Source organism: Drepanopeziza brunnea (assembly GCF_022702325.1).
Source record: "Drepanopeziza brunnea f. sp. 'multigermtubi' strain 214-2 chromosome Unknown ctg2, whole genome shotgun sequence".
In the NCBI taxonomy this organism is placed as follows: domain Eukaryota; kingdom Fungi; phylum Ascomycota; class Leotiomycetes; order Helotiales; family Drepanopezizaceae; genus Drepanopeziza; species Drepanopeziza brunnea.
This window is the reverse complement of record NW_027094065.1, coordinates 2,136,092-2,150,939: the sequence shown is the minus strand read 5'-3', so window position 1 is coordinate 2,150,939 and position 14,848 is coordinate 2,136,092. Positions and strand designations below refer to the sequence as shown.

The 14,848-nt window shown below is 48.5% G+C and overlaps 7 protein-coding genes across 7 annotated transcripts; 4 read left to right on the top strand and 3 right to left on the bottom strand.

Annotated features, from left to right (window-relative positions):
* Nucleotides 1-449: 449 nt before the first annotated feature.
* Nucleotides 450-778, top strand: L3040_001771 (uncharacterized protein; the record flags this gene model as incomplete). The annotated part of the gene is made up of 3 exons (XM_066156888.1): nucleotides 450-461; nucleotides 520-626; nucleotides 679-778. 3 exons carry the CDS (start codon nucleotides 450-452, stop codon nucleotides 776-778), a joined length of 219 nt encoding a protein of 72 aa, XP_066012894.1.
* A 1,107-nt stretch (nucleotides 779-1,885) lies between these two features.
* On the bottom strand, nucleotides 1,886-2,974 carry L3040_001770 (uncharacterized protein; the record flags this gene model as incomplete). Its single annotated transcript, XM_066156887.1, has 4 exons — nucleotides 1,886-2,135; nucleotides 2,184-2,512; nucleotides 2,785-2,821; nucleotides 2,877-2,974. 4 exons carry the CDS (start codon nucleotides 2,972-2,974, stop codon nucleotides 1,886-1,888), a joined length of 714 nt encoding a protein of 237 aa, XP_066012893.1.
* Nucleotides 2,975-3,363: 389 nt separating this feature from the next.
* Nucleotides 3,364-4,390, top strand: L3040_001769 (uncharacterized protein; the record flags this gene model as incomplete). The annotated part of the gene is made up of 3 exons (XM_066156886.1): nucleotides 3,364-3,552; nucleotides 3,650-3,703; nucleotides 3,770-4,390. 3 exons carry the CDS (start codon nucleotides 3,364-3,366, stop codon nucleotides 4,388-4,390), a joined length of 864 nt encoding a protein of 287 aa, XP_066012892.1.
* Nucleotides 4,391-4,664: 274 nt separating this feature from the next.
* On the bottom strand, nucleotides 4,665-5,200 carry L3040_001768 (uncharacterized protein; the record flags this gene model as incomplete). Its single annotated transcript, XM_007294444.1, has 4 exons — nucleotides 4,665-4,744; nucleotides 4,866-4,918; nucleotides 5,019-5,102; nucleotides 5,190-5,200. 4 exons carry the CDS (start codon nucleotides 5,198-5,200, stop codon nucleotides 4,665-4,667), a joined length of 228 nt encoding a protein of 75 aa, XP_007294506.1.
* A 3,645-nt stretch (nucleotides 5,201-8,845) lies between these two features.
* Nucleotides 8,846-9,816, bottom strand: L3040_001767 (uncharacterized protein; the record flags this gene model as incomplete). The annotated part of the gene is made up of 2 exons (XM_007294443.2): nucleotides 8,846-9,718; nucleotides 9,772-9,816. The coding sequence occupies 2 exons, from the start codon at nucleotides 9,814-9,816 to the stop codon at nucleotides 8,846-8,848; spliced, it is 918 nt and encodes a 305-aa protein (XP_007294505.2).
* Nucleotides 9,817-10,353: 537 nt separating this feature from the next.
* Nucleotides 10,354-12,662, top strand: L3040_001766 (uncharacterized protein; the record flags this gene model as incomplete). The annotated part of the gene is made up of 3 exons (XM_007294442.1): nucleotides 10,354-10,407; nucleotides 10,465-10,641; nucleotides 10,695-12,662. 3 exons carry the CDS (start codon nucleotides 10,354-10,356, stop codon nucleotides 12,660-12,662), a joined length of 2,199 nt encoding a protein of 732 aa, XP_007294504.1.
* Nucleotides 12,663-13,151: 489 nt separating this feature from the next.
* L3040_001765 (uncharacterized protein) lies at nucleotides 13,152-14,474 on the top strand (the record flags this gene model as incomplete). Its single annotated transcript, XM_007294441.2, has 6 exons — nucleotides 13,152-13,186; nucleotides 13,287-13,359; nucleotides 13,423-13,505; nucleotides 13,570-14,170; nucleotides 14,220-14,351; nucleotides 14,445-14,474. The coding sequence occupies 6 exons, from the start codon at nucleotides 13,152-13,154 to the stop codon at nucleotides 14,472-14,474; spliced, it is 954 nt and encodes a 317-aa protein (XP_007294503.2).
* Nucleotides 14,475-14,848: the final 374 nt, after the last annotated feature.

The window sequence follows — 14,848 nt, the reverse complement described above, 5'->3', positions numbered from 1 at the left end:
TATTTGCGATAAAATTGTGGGGACTTGACCAAACGTAGTTTTTACCGAAAACCTCCTGGCCACTACCAGTATTCACCATACCTGGCCTGGACCAGACCACTCTTAGTTGGGCAATATCGAAATGAGGTTCTTCGAGATTCCCGTTACTGCCCCATTAGGTTAAGGATAATGGCTGTGGGGCGGTAATGGTTACGATACCTAGCGGATGTACCTCCGTACTGTGCCTGGATAGCCAAATGATACGATTTTATTGTATTAAGCCTTGATTTGTATTATAGTTGTTTTTTTGCTTCCTAGCCACATAGACAGGTATATGTAAGAGCCAGTCGTCCACACTTGAGATTCCACATCCACCTTTCCAACATCTCCCTCAATCATCATTCGCATCTCAAAATACGAGAATTTCCCCTCTTAAGCTAGAAATCATTTCAAAGCCATCCAACGCCATCATGAAGACCTGGGTAGTTCTAGCCCTCTTGTTTGCATCAGCATCGTCCGCATCAATGATGAGCGCTAAAGAAAACGGAATTCTCGTCACCCGCCAATCTTGCCCTCCTACGCCTGACGGATGCGCATGTAGTAGGCCTGCTGGATGTCCTCGCTGCAATTGCGTTTGCGACAACTGCGTAAGTTCAGCTGAAGCGACAGATGATGTGACTTCCACTAACTCTGCAACAGTAAGTGTACTGTTCTGGTTTTGCACTTCGGAAGACGCCGGCTCTGGAAGGTGCTTGGAGATATCTGGTTCCTCGGTTCCCTTGCCCGCGCTCGAGTTTGATTTTTGGAGGCATTTTTCACCCGGTTGGGCGTGTTGTTTTCATCCTGTCTCTGCTATGCAAACGCCACGCACCTATAGCTGGCTAGCCACACTAAGATCGTTGTGTCCCGCATCCGCGGCACGATCAGAAAAATGTCACTGGTATGACCTCACAGTCGTGTTGAGGCGATCAACGTTTCCTCGGTCATTTTCGCAGTGAAAAGCAGAACATCTGCCATCTCAGTGGAAGATGTCTTGTGCTGATGAAGAAGGGCTTTGGAGAAGGGTTACTACCGAGGACGAAAAATGAGGGAGTTAAGCTTTAGGGCATTTCTACGTTTGAATGCCATGTGGATTCGGTCGACGGTCCAGCAATTCGGGCAACACAGCACAGCCGACCGCACAGACTTCTTCGAGAAACTTATCCCCTTTTCTTCTCTCACAACTTACGATCTCTTCTCTCTTTATAGACAGACAATTTGGACCTTCATCAAGACCTCGTTCTAATGAAGTGCCCCTTACGAACCTCTAGCTCTTTCGAGAGTCTGGAGAGCCGAGATTGAACCTATCGATAAGTTCTCGTTAGAGAGATTGCAATAAACGATATCCAGTTCGGTTCCGCGGGCAGGAAGCAGTACTCTATCCCAGGCATCCATCACTTCTTCAACCGTGATTTCCTGCGCTTCCTCCTTAGTGTTTGTAGTAATTTCTTGGATCATCGGTTTTCCGAGCTCTTCTTCTCGAGCTGGTACGAGTTTTTTTGTCTTTTTGTGTATCCACCCGACGGCATTCTCGGGCCACTTGAAAATCAGAGTGCTGAGTGCTATTCTAGATTTGGCGCCATAATTTTGATCTAGCTGCTCAGCCCAGTATTCCTTGGAGTGGCGATTAACAAGAGTCATCTCGCTCCCACAGAGCCGGTCCGCATCACGCGAATCTCGGAATGTACCGAAATATAAATGCAAGACAGTCTCGAGCCATGTTGACTTGGGCGGCGAGGCAGAAGGTGTTCGGTCTTAGACCTCAGCGTCTTGTAAAACCGGAGATCCGGGAACAGGGCTTTTCTGCGAGGCACATGCACGACTTTATAGCATCCATTTGCTACTTGAAAGCCGCCTAGAGTCTTCGCTAAGTAGGCGACCGAAAAGATTTCGTTGAGATTTTCGGGAATGTTATTTCTCCGAGGTGCGCCAGGTTCCCGATGAAAACGGGCATCGGCATGCCGCAGTAGGAAGTAATAGACTTTTGTTGCGGAACGGCGAGAGCTGGGCTTTCTTGGAATGCTGATCTTGATGAAAATTCGGGTTGAGGGCTTGGCTGAGTATCAGGGAAAGATCCTCTACTGTTTGCTTCAGCCATTCTGGCTGGTCCGGGTGTCCTGAAAGAAAGTCAGACTTTGCGCCTTTCATGAAAGTGGTAGACATACGCATCATAAATACCCAAACCAGAAGCATCTGGCCCATCATCCTCGCTCTTGAGATCGGCGTTTGAAAGTGCTCGAGACTGTACGGGACATTGGTCATCCTCGTTCTCGCTCTCGCTCTTAATCTCGACAATATCTACTGGAAGTGAAATAAGTTTAGTATAAGCAGGGGTCGATCTTGCGTTCCGGAAGGCTTGTAACTCGGCGTGCATATTTTCACGCAGCTGTTTCTGGAAGGCGGCAAGCTGGGCTTCTATCTTGGCCTGTAGGCCGTCCACAAAAGCGGATTTTTCTACGCTCGAGGAGAGCGGGCCTGATACGCTTCTGCGCCTCTAAGGGACTCGGGTCCAGCCTCGATTCTGTTTCTGATTGTGCTTAGAATCGCTGAGCGCTATACTAGTCCACTTACTCCAATAGAAACAGAGTTAGAAATAATCTCCTGCGAGCAACAGCTCTGACGGCTCTTTTGTCGACGGTAAAATCTCCCATCTGTACAGTCCATCATCCCCAGTTGATATGCGGATCAGAAATATCTTCAAATTCAGCATGAGTTCGTTGCCAAGACCTCTGGCATCCCGCCAGATTTCAAGTAATCGGAGCTTACCCAGAGATGCTGGGGAAGAGACGCCAAGGGCTTGAGTCTTTCAGGCGATCAGTAAAAGCAATTGACTCACAATTGACTCACAATTGACTCACTGGGCCGTCTTCAGAGTCTTCTGGGTCGGGCCATGGACTTTGCTATCCTTCAATGGCGCTTGTCGCCCCGATGAGCTGCCTTTGGTATGCGTGCGCATATCTAGTGATGACCACAAACTCGAATCATAAGAACTGAGCTGCAAAAAGATAGAATGGAAGAGCACTAATTGAGTGTCGAGGCAGCAAGCACTGGTCAAATTCACAAGCGGAAGAGAAAATTTGCCAAACAAGAAGATACGAAAATGTAGAGCGACAAGAATACAATGCATTATAGGGTAAACTGAGTTACTATTGGAGTTGCTTCGCTTTCCAGTGTTGATGTTGTCGCCAGCTGAAGGGATGAGGTTGAAATAAAAGGGGCAGCCGCTCGTCTATTCACCGGCCCCCCGTTCCGCACGGACGAGAACGCGTCTCCCGACTTCATTCTCACATCCGTACCCGCGATTATCATTGGTAATCAACACCGAATGAAACCCACATAGATGCGATGCCTATCTGCGTAGAATGCCGCCACCCGGTCAAGGCGCTCTATACCGACTACTCCGGCGCCGACGATAAGTCCAGTGGCCACGGCGTGCGGCTTACTGTATGCAAGAACTGCGGGCGCTTCTGCGATAAGTACGTCGAGCACGACCACGTTGTCTTGTTCATAGACCTGGTGCTGATAAAACCGCAAGTATGCTCCCCTATTCCTCATATTCCTCATATTCAACAGAGGGAGGGAGAAAGGGGGGGAGAGAGGGAGAGATAGAAGAAGTAGCTAACGAGTGAAGGTATATCGGCATCTACTGCACAACACGCTGATGCGGGAACATGATCAATTTGACGTACATGCCTCCTCTACCAACCAAATATCCAACTCGTAAAGAGAAGCTCGCTAATCCGAAGTCCAGCCATCGATCATCCGGCTAGGTATTCTATTACTGCTCTTCGATGTCTATCTAACGTGGGCCCGCATCGAGAGGCAAACCTCCACCGCGCCCCCCACCGCAGACAACAACTTCCTGCGCCTGGCCGCCCAGCCAATCGTCTTTCAATACGTCTTCTTTCTGGCCCTGTGCGCCCTCTCTTACCTCGCTTTCCACCTCTCCATCCGCTTTCTGACCTCTTCCCCATTTTCTCCCCTCGTTCTCTCGGGCCTCATCCCTCGGTATACGAGGCCCAACAGCGTAAGCACCGCTCTCCTGGTGTCTTCGTCGACGAAACTATTCCCCATATTGATGGTCATTTGGGAATACGATGTTCCTGCTGCGGCGAGGAGTTTGGGGTGGGCGGTGGTTGCGAATAACGTGGAGGCGCTGAAGATATTGCTGGATTGCGGGTATGGTACTGCGGCTATCCTGGCGACGGTGGGCGCGATTAGTCGGTGGATGGTCGGGAGAGGGATTCTGTGGGTGGTAGGTTTGGATGGGGTTGATACGGTGGGGGAGTCGGGGGTTGCAGCTGATGGGAAAGCATTGTGGGCTTTGCTTGAGATGGGAAGGGAATGGGGTGGGAGGCTCGGGTTAGGGTGAATGAAAATATACGTTGGCTGAGTGGCGCACCACATGGATTGCTGTGATATGCCTCACTAGTACCCTTTTCCATTTCGCTTTGTGATATAAACATCCCAACGACTTCCCTCTCGACATGAAAACCCGGAAACAGTTCCCAACATCTATTCCGTATCAATATACACACGGCCACTGGAGCCCGTTCCAAGAACGCCGAATAATACACCCATAACTCTTCTTTCCTCTCCCGTCGACTCATCCGCCACCTACTTTCTCCTCCCAACTCATCTCATCTTCAATGTCCTACGGTATGATTTCTCAGTCCAGACGCCCGCGGTTCGATGAGAGGATGCCATTGCGCCAGGAACGTAATCGCTAGAAGCAACCCACACACATTAGCACCCATCTCCTCCCGCATGGCCAGCAATCCAAGTCGAGCCACTTCTATTCAGTTCCATAGCTGAGAGTCGAGGAAAGGGAGGGAAAGGGAACATACCCCACATGAGATAGCAGCTCGCGAACGAGAGAAGCAGAGAGCTGCGCCAGATTCTGCTAGCTGTTAGCGGTGTTTCCCGCCATCTGTAGAGGCGTTGTTTGCTGCCGAGCAGGGCACTTTTGTGATTTAAGGGAAGTGAGATGGGGGACGTACGTTTGCGTCTCGCCCTTGGGAGAGAGGAACCAGCCTGCGATGCTGGCGAGGATAACTACCACGAGGCCGATGATGATGCTCCAGCTGTTTGTTTTTAGATATGCGGTTAACTAGCTGGAACTCGGAAAGCTGATTTCGGGGTGCTGAGTGGGAAATAGGATGGTGACATACCCGTTCGCCATGGTTGCGATTGTTCGTGGAGCTTTTGTGTAATGGTGCTGGGCTCTTGGATGTCTTGAGGTCGTCGAGAGCTCGGTCGCTTAGTCAGTGGGAAGGTCTTGGTGCTTTCAGGTTTCTTTTTACAACATCGCGTCACAACTACCTTCAACAACACTCACACTCATTCTTCAACTTCAAAACATTTGAATGTCGTCAAGAAATGATTTTTTTGGGATCGATTAAAGCGTCATGAGGCCACAAGGCAAAAACAGGCACACACGCATAACACAGCCTCCTTCGCCACTTCCTTCGCCACTTCCTTCGCCACTTCCTTCGCCACTTCCTTCGCCACTATTTTCGTATTAACTTCGCAACTTTTTTTGCTATTTTTAAGTCTTAATTTTATACTTTAATTTCTCCGCTATTTTACTTATATAAAAGCTAAGTCTTTACCGTTTGATCTAAAGCAAATTCAGCGAAATGGAAACTATTCTTAACCTTCCTCATGATACTGAGCACGTGCGCTCGATTCTTTTTACATTACCTTTACCTTTTTCACTTAGTTTAGCTGATTATAAGCTATTTTGGCCTCTTATCGATAACGTTTATTCCCTTCGAAATAAATCGCTACTTACATCAACAAAGCCTTACGTTTATTATTACGTCACGTGTCGATTCGAGCGTGCACGTGATGCTTCTCGGACTTCTACTTTTAGTCAACGAGGAGCTACTATTAAAAGAACCGAAAAAGGCGTTAAACCTCGCTGTAGCGTAGCGTTTTCTTTACGAGAATATAAAACTCACGTTGAATTTCATTCAGCTAATGGACGAGGAATAGCGCGGTCGGAAATAGTTCGGCACGAGCATTCATTAGACGAAAGTGACGCTAATAAGCGAAATGGACTCCTTCGAAACTTAGCGAAACAGCAAGCGGCGTCCGGTTACGCTCCCGCCGCGGTAGTTATTGCAATAAACGGCGGTAAAGGGCGTGCCGACGTTCAAAAAAAGCTTAAAGAAGCAGGTGGAGCATATTTTATTCGGCAAGACGTTATTAATAACGGCTTAGCGTGGCGCACGTCCAATCTTAATACGCTTTGGGTTTCGCTTTCGGCTAAAAGCGACGTTAGCGTACAAGCCAAGGAAGCGCTAGAAGCGCTAGATTCGCTTAGCTGGCTTAGCTGTCCAATCAATGCAATCGGACTCGACGGTCAACGAGGACAAGGGATTGTATTTGCGCTACCGACGCGATTAGAGATTTTAATTAAATTCGGCCACCTTACGCTAATCGATTCGACTCATAAAACGAACCAATTAGAATGGAAGCTTTTTACGATTATGGTTCGCGACTAATGGAGTGCTTGGCATGCGATAGCGCACGCACTTATGTCTCACGAATTTGGTGAATTAATTGCTGAATTCTTATTGGTTCTTAAACGATGGGCACCGAAGTGGGTTTTGCGCTACGTACTTAGCGACGATTCAGGGGCCGAGCAACGCGCGTTTCGATTAGCTTTTCGGGGTTTAATCGATGGAGAAACAGAAGTAAGTCGTATTCTTTTAATAATTTTAATTCTAGCTAATTATTTAGATTTCTCATCTTCTTTGCAGAGTTCATTGTATGCGTACGATTAAGCGAAAACTCGGTAGTAAAGATTGCGCTAAATCCCGAGCTGCACTAGTAGCTGCACTTTGTAATCGGCGAACTTTAATTGGCGCTTAACAATCTATCGATAACGCTATTCGATACGCACCGACCACCGAAAAAGCTAATTATATTCGAATCGAATGGGAAGCGAATTTATCAATGTGGGCTAACGCGTCACGCCAACATTCAGCGTTATTACTTCAAGTTCTTACTACCAATCCGAATGAAGCTTTTCATCGCTCGCTTAAAGCTTTAGCAGGTATAACTAAGCTGACTAAAAATTCGAAGTATTCTCTTTCAGGAATAATAAAAGTAATAGCGCAATGTACAGATCGATACGACGCTTGTGCTCGAAAGCTAGCTTACGATTGGTTTCGAAAAAAGCTTAGCCAAACGTTAGAATATCCGTGGCTATTAATTTTTCCGTACCCCGTGCAATTACTTTTATTAAACGAAATTAAGCGTGCGGAAGAGCTAGCGGAATTAGGAAAAGAAGTTCGCTTACCGGAATCCGGACGTTGCGATTGCGTTTTTGCACGTGCTTATTGGCTCCCTTGCAAGCACGTAATTTACGCTGATTCACTTGGATTTTTCGAAGAAGAAGTTGATTGGGAAGAATACGCTCGTCAATTCGACGAATCAGGTTACGAGATTTATTCGACGATTAGTGCTATCGAAGTAGAAGAAGACGAAGTTACGAGCCTTACACGTGATATTCGAACTAAATTAATTACAAGCGAAGCTTTAGATTCAGTTCGAACTCGATTTTTCGAAATATCGGAATTTAGCGAAACGTTAACGCCGGAAAATCGAAATATAATATTAAGTCGATGGGAAGCTGAATTAGCTGATTTTACAAGCGCATTTATTGGTCAATCGTTTACGGAGTGGTTAGAACGAGAATAATATAAGCTATACTTGATTAAGGTTAGAATGATCGGAAGTTCGGCGTCCGAGAGGCTGTGCAATGCGTGTGTGCCTGTTTTTGCCTTGTGGCCTCATGACGCTTTAATCGGGATCGATTAAAGCGTCATGAGGCTATAAGGCAGAAACAGGCACACATGCATTAGATAGCCACTCGGACGCCGAACCTCCGACGGAGCTAATCTCAATCGGCTATAGCCTACATCATTCCCGTATTAACTACTCCGTAAACGATTGACTATTAAACGCGCTCATAAGATCGGCTAAGTCGCTAAACTCCGATATTATGAAAATTCGAGTTCGAATCGAATTTAAAACTTCGCTCGTAATTGATTTGATTCGAATATCACGTGCGAAGCTCGTTAAGCGGCCGCTAGCTTCGCTTTTATTCTTTTAACTAAGGCCTGCTTGCTAGCACTGTATAGTACTATCCCCCCCCATGAATAAATGTCGGACCCAGTTTAGGCCTATAAATCATAGAGCGGTGGTTTCTTAATAGCTCAAAGCCTTGCTTACTCCACTGTATAGGCTAAATACCGGCTCAAAGATAATTTTCAAAGCTGAATCCTTATAAGTTGATTGGTTTAAGCCCTAGTAAGATTCCTTGCGAAATTATACTTTCGACATTTATTCATTAAGAGGATAGTAGTAATAAAAAGAAGGCTAAAAGCGGAAGTTTGAAGAGCCTTACGTGCACGCTCAAATCAACACGTGACGTAATAATAAACGTAAAGCTTTTTTAATATAAGTAATGGTTTTTTCGAACTGAATACACGTTATCGATAAAATGCTGAAATAGCTTATAATTCGCTAAAAAAAAAAAAAAAAAAAAATAGGTAACGTAAAAGAAGTCGAGAGCACGTGCTTAGTATTATAAAAAAAAGCTAAAAATAGTTTTTATTTCGTTGAATTTGCTTTAAGTCAAACGGCGGAGAAAGTAGCGGGAAAAGTGGCGAGAGGGGTGGCGGAAAAGGTGGCGGGAGAAGTGGCGAAGGAGGCTGTGTTATGCGTGTATGCCTGTTTCTGCCTTATGGCCTCATGACGCTTTAATCGATCCCCTTTAATCGATCCCATTTTTTTCCTTGAATATTCTCATTACTTAATTTTCAAATTTCAAACCAGCCTCCTTCCTTACCGCCCCATAAATAGCCGCAATGTCCCCCTTCTCCCCCTTATGGGCTTTCACTTGCTTCAGATGCTCATCAGCAACCTCAACACCGTGCATCCTCGTGCCCGCACTCTTCGCAAGCGCCATGGCATGTCTGGCATCCTTCCTCGCCAAATCAACCGCGAACAACGGCTCCTCTCTCTTTTGGTAATCCCCACTCAGCATTCTCGTCGAGTATGCCGCATAAGGGCCCGGAAACATCGTCTCAATGAACTGATGCAGATTTTCATTCCCGAGGCCGGATTTCTCAGCTAGCACGTGCCCTTCAGAGAGCGTTTCAACCATGTTGAGCACAAAGGTGTTGCCGATTACCTTTAGTAGAGTGGCTTTCCCTACCGGTTGGTCGGAGAAATCAACGTTCGCGCGGCCCATTACGCCTTTACAGTACGGCTTTACCTTCTCGACGCTTTCTTTGGGGCCAGCGAGGACGCAGACGAGTTGTCCACTCTCAGCCATAGCAGGGGCGCCGAAGACAGGACAGGCGACGAAGGAAGCGCCTGCGGCTGTGATCTTCTTGGCGAGTCCTTCGGTGGTGTCGGGGTGAACTGTTGAGCAGTCCACAAAAAGCTTGCCCTTGGCGTCACCCTCCAATGCGAAGTCAATGGTGGCGTTGATGGCGTCGTCGTCGCCCACGCAGGTGAATATTATGTCGGAGTGGGAGACCACTTCTCCAACCGACGAGGCGACGGTGGATTTTCCGGAAGGTAGGGACTTGCTGAGGTCTGTGGCTCTCTTTTCGGTCCGGTTGTATATGATAAGAGGCTTGTCAAGTTGACCCTTGTCGACGAGGTTTTTGCACATGCCCTAGCGAAGGTAGCGTAAGTAAACAGAGCTGGAGATGGAGGAGGGGGAATTGCCCTGCCCATGTTTCCGAGGCCGATCCATGCTAACTGAGGCGCCATTTTGAATTGCGTGAGCCTCTGTAAGTTGAGTTTCTGCAAGGGGGGATGGTAATTGAGTACTGTATAGAGAAAAGACCTGAGGGGGTAGAGGGGTTGAATAGACGCTCAGTTAGTCCTCGAGATGACGCGCATCGGATCAGACCTTACCCGGGATATCAGGGCGAAGCGGCTACCTCCTGTACCTACCTACTCCACTCGTACAAGTATTCCACTTTCCCACACACTTGAACAATAGTAGGTATGGGTATCCCCAATAGCCAAGCTATGTAAATATTCCCTGAAAATCCTCTATTGTCCGCCCGTCCTCGAAATGCGTCATCCACATGGCATGGCGATAAGGCCTTTATCGCATGCGGAGGCGGAAGTTTAACTCCGATCCCATAAAAATCCCTGGGCATATCACGCTGTTACGCAGTCATGCAGTCACACAGCTTCCCAACTTCAAAAGAATTCCCTCTCTCCACTGGCCTTTTCCCTCCTCATACACCCTAAAAACCTCCCATGAAACTACCACGGTAATACTGTGCAATATGCAGAATGATCTTGCAACAATCAGCCTTGAGACAGGGCAGACCAGCGGGTGGTCGTAATGTGAGTTGGAATGCTTGCGGCGGTGAGCGGGGAGCTTTAACTGACTGATGGATGTAGATCCGATGCTGGAACTATTTTGGAAATGATAACTCGAGATTTATGGCGGAGCACGGGAGGGGATTGGCAAACAAAAGTATTCAGGACAGTCAATTGAAAGAGGCGCTGGCGAGGGAGCATGTCAAAGACTTGGAGAACCGGGAGAAGGCGAAAAAGAAAGCCAAAGCACTCGACAAGGTACCATACACTTCCTTCTTGGGGCTTTTGAACAAATGATTAATGGGTGCAAGGACTTCTTCATCTCAGTCCTAGGCTCCTCGGCCACGAAACGCGAAGCGAGGTCCTACATTCAGCGCTTCACTCCTTCCGAAGAAGTCCCCTCTGCGACTGCGACTGCCAAACCGGCGCCTCAGTCACAACCATGTGGTGTTAATCTCGGTGGCTTCTACGGGCCTGCGGCGGTGACGAGGAGTCCAAAGTTCGTGCAGCAGCCTGAAAAGCTGGCCCGGGATACTGCGGGACCGCAGTTGCATGTTGCATTGGTAAAGATCAGGGCTCCGCAGATTTTGGACCACATCACGCTCGATGGTATTGGAAAAACACTTGCGCAGCTTGCTAGACTGGGGCTAGTGAGTGTAGTGGTGGTCGATTGCAACAACTCAGGCCCGCCTTATGGAGAAGGAATCAGCAATAAGGATTGGAAGACGGCGGAGATTGAGCAGGCGAATCGCTTGGTTGCTGCCATTGATGCTAATCGGGATACGGGGGCTCGGCTTGTGGACAATATCATCGGGGTTTCTGAGGAGCCGGCGCGCCCGGGGTTCGGGCAGACGAGGGCACATGTTTCGAGTCGCAATCTGCTGATGGTCCCGCTGAGGAGGAATATAATTCCGGTCATTCCTTCAATTGGGTATTCGGATGCTCAACAGATTGCGGTGCCAATTTTGGCTACGGATGTTGTGTTAGCCCTCACGAGAGAGTTAGCGGGCCTTCCCTTGACTCTATCGCTCGATGAGGACCACAAGGTTTTACAGACGGAGTTGCATGATGTCAAGAGGGAAGCTTCATTAGATCGGCTCATTGTTCTGGATCCGCTTGGAGGTGTACCTTCAACTGATCGGGATAATGGCTATCACGTCTTTTTGAACATGGAACAAGAGTTTGAGCCGATTAAGCAGGACTTGCTCAAGGGATTGTATCCACAAATGGATCAAAGCTCGCTAAAAGCTCAAGCGAAGGAGGAGAGCTCATCAGACCCAGGACTAAGCAACCTCCTTTCGAAATTCGTCGAGCTTGAGGATCCGAAGCCATTGGTTGCCACGCCTAGCGAGGAAACCACTGCGAAGCCTAAAGCCGAGAACTGGTACCATCTCCAGAATTTGCAGCTGGTCCGCGGGGTCCTGTCTATGCTACCGACCAGCTCATCTGCTCTCTTGACAACACCCGAAGAGGCAGCAAACTCTAGCAATGATGCGCCGTTTCAAGCTGCGAGAGTCGGCACCAGACGTCAGCGAAATCCGCTCATCCATAATTTACTCACAGACAAGCCTGTCTTCTCTTCCTCTTTGCCAGTAAGACGTCTAAGTCAACAGACTTCCGCAACTGAGAATTCGTCACCGGCAGAAAGAATCACTCCGACGACCTTTGCAAAACATGGCATGTCCGTCTCTATCTTCCCAGACCCATCAATTTCTCCGTGGCAACCACCGATTCCTGGCCAAGCAAAATTGACCTTGACGGACTCGGCAATTGACCTGCCTCGGTTGGTCCACCTAATCGAGGACTCATTTGGCCGCAAACTTGACGTCCAAGGGTATCTCAATCGAGTAAACAGCCACATCGCTGGAGTCATAATAGCCGGTGAGTACGAAGGCGGCGCCCTTCTAACCTGGGAAACACCCCCCGGCGTCCCTGACGATGGGCTCCCCTCAAACCGCGCTCGAATGGTGCCCTATCTCGACAAATTTGCCGTGCTCAAACGAGCCCAAGGATCCGGAGGCGTAGCAGACCTGATATTTAATGCCATGGTGCGAGACTGTTTTCCTCAGGGTTGCGTGTGGCGCTCGAGGAGGAATAACCCGGTTAACAAATGGTACTTCGAGAGGTCGAGGGGGACGTGGAAGGTGCCGGAGACGGGATGGACGATGTTCTGGACGACGCCGGATTTGGGCCTGGATAGGCAGCGGTTTGGGGATTACGAGGGCGTTTGCAAAAGTATTGAGCCTAGCTGGGCAGACAACAAGCAGGTTTTAGATTAGAGAGCTGGTGGAGTACTGGTGGGCATTGCATGGAGTTTTGGGAGGGACTCAGTTAGGGAGGTTCGAAAAGCTACATACAGCACTTTGCTTGAAACACTTTTTACACAATGTCAATATGATGCGGTATTTTGATGCTTGGAACAAGCGAGGACTTTAGGTGGTTGGTTGTTGTTAGGCGTCTAGGCGCATCCGAAAGAAGGTTGACGACTCACGAGTCAACCAAGTTCTTAGACAGAAAGACCATGCTCTGCAGTCACAGCTTATAGAATATTGCGAACAAGACTTCGTATACTATACGATAATTTCGCACAATACGCAAGCTTATCCTTCTGTTGTGGCTTTGCTTTAATGTCACGTGCCTGACCAAGGAGTGGTGGGGCTCTCAGTCCAGGGGATCTTGATCGAAGTTAACGTTTACTTGCAACATACCAGACACCTGCTTGTCAACCAGATTCGCCATCATATACGATTCATCCCACAACCTTCAAAATGGATAAAGTATCTGCCTTCGGAAAGAATATCTCGTACGTCATTCACACTAAAAAAAAACTATGCTCAACTGTGCTCTTTCGTTATCTATTGGCCTGCCTCGAAAACTATATAGGTCTAATACTGGTTCCACAGGGCTTCATTTACGCCGTTTGCCGCACGCACTCAGCAATATGTCAAGGAACAGCTTGGACAGGCTGAGGACAAGGTCAGAGATGCTTTGCTTCTGCTGCATGGCGCATGATCAGCTGCTTACCAGTGTCTGCTGCAGACTCAACTTCCCCCGGATTACATTGAGTTGGAGAAGCGGGTCGATGCCTTGAAGCAGGTTCATCAGAAGATGCTGCAGGTTACGTGCGTATTCATGCCACCCATATTATATTCTTAGACTCGTTATCTGACAGATGATTGCCGTCAGTTCCCAATACCAAAACGAAGCCTACGATTACCCAGCGAACATCAAGGAGTCCTTCGGAGACCTAGGCCGCACCGTCAGCGAGAAAGTCCACCTTTTGTCCTCCGCCACTACCCCCGCCGAAGCCCAAGCAGCATTCACTGCCCCTCCCTCCGCAAAGCCTCAGCCCAAGACCTTCAACCATGCTATTGCCCGCGCCAGTCTGGCCAGCAGCCAGTTGCTGCAACAACAAAATTCCGGCGCCGGGGAGGACCCCCTATCCACAGCCCTTGAGAAGTACGCGTTGGCCAGCGAGCGTGTCGGAGAAGCCAGACTCGCCCAAGACTCCCAGATCCAAAGCCGCTTTCTCGCAGGCTGGAGCACGACCTTGAACACCAACTTGATGTTTGCTACTCGTGCGAGAAAGGGCGTCGAGAATTCAAGACTGCTTCTCGATGCTGCAAAGGCCAAGGCCAAGAACCCTGGATGGCACTTGCCTGGCCAGGTCAAGACGGCTGATGGCGCTGATCATGAAGATACTTCCGAGGACGCTAGAGTTGAGATTGAGCAGGCCGAGGATGAGTTTGTTGGCCAGACCGAGGAGGCAGTTGGCGTTATGAAGAATGTGCGTGTTAAAGTCTATACTCTACAGCCCCTAAAACTAACAACAATAGGTCCTCGATACCCCCGAGCCTCTCCGCAACCTTGCAGATCTTATCGCTGCTCAACTCGAGTTTCACAAGAAGGCCTACGAGATCCTCAGCGAACTCGCGCCCGTCGTTGACGGCCTCCAGGTTGAGCAAGAAGTACGTCGTTCCGGAGATTTCACTGCATAATCCAATCAAAGAGACAGGCTATCAGAATTGGAAACCAAAGCTGATGATGCGCCTTTATTGCAGGCCAGCTACCGAAAGAGTAGAGAAGCGTAAATCAGATCATGTCTCTGACTCGAGCAGGAGACACAGGATTCGTTTTCCTCGACCAGGAGTGGTGATTTGTTTTGATTGGCGCTGATCGGGTGTGAGCGCTGGTGGCCGCCGAGCCGATATCCGAGATTGCCGGTCCCTCGTTTGCCTTCAAATTTGTTGTTTTATAAAGGGGCGTCCTTTTTCTTTGGGGGGTATGAGAGTAACCGATCAGATATTCCCTGTTTTTGATCGAGTTCGTGATGTTTTTATTGCTGTTTGGTGTGAACGCGACATGTGCTGCTACGTTCCGATTACAACTCTTTTGCCGCAAGTTCTCCGTTAATACTCATCCATACTTCAAACAGTCCTATAGTGACGAGCTCTGCCAACCCTCT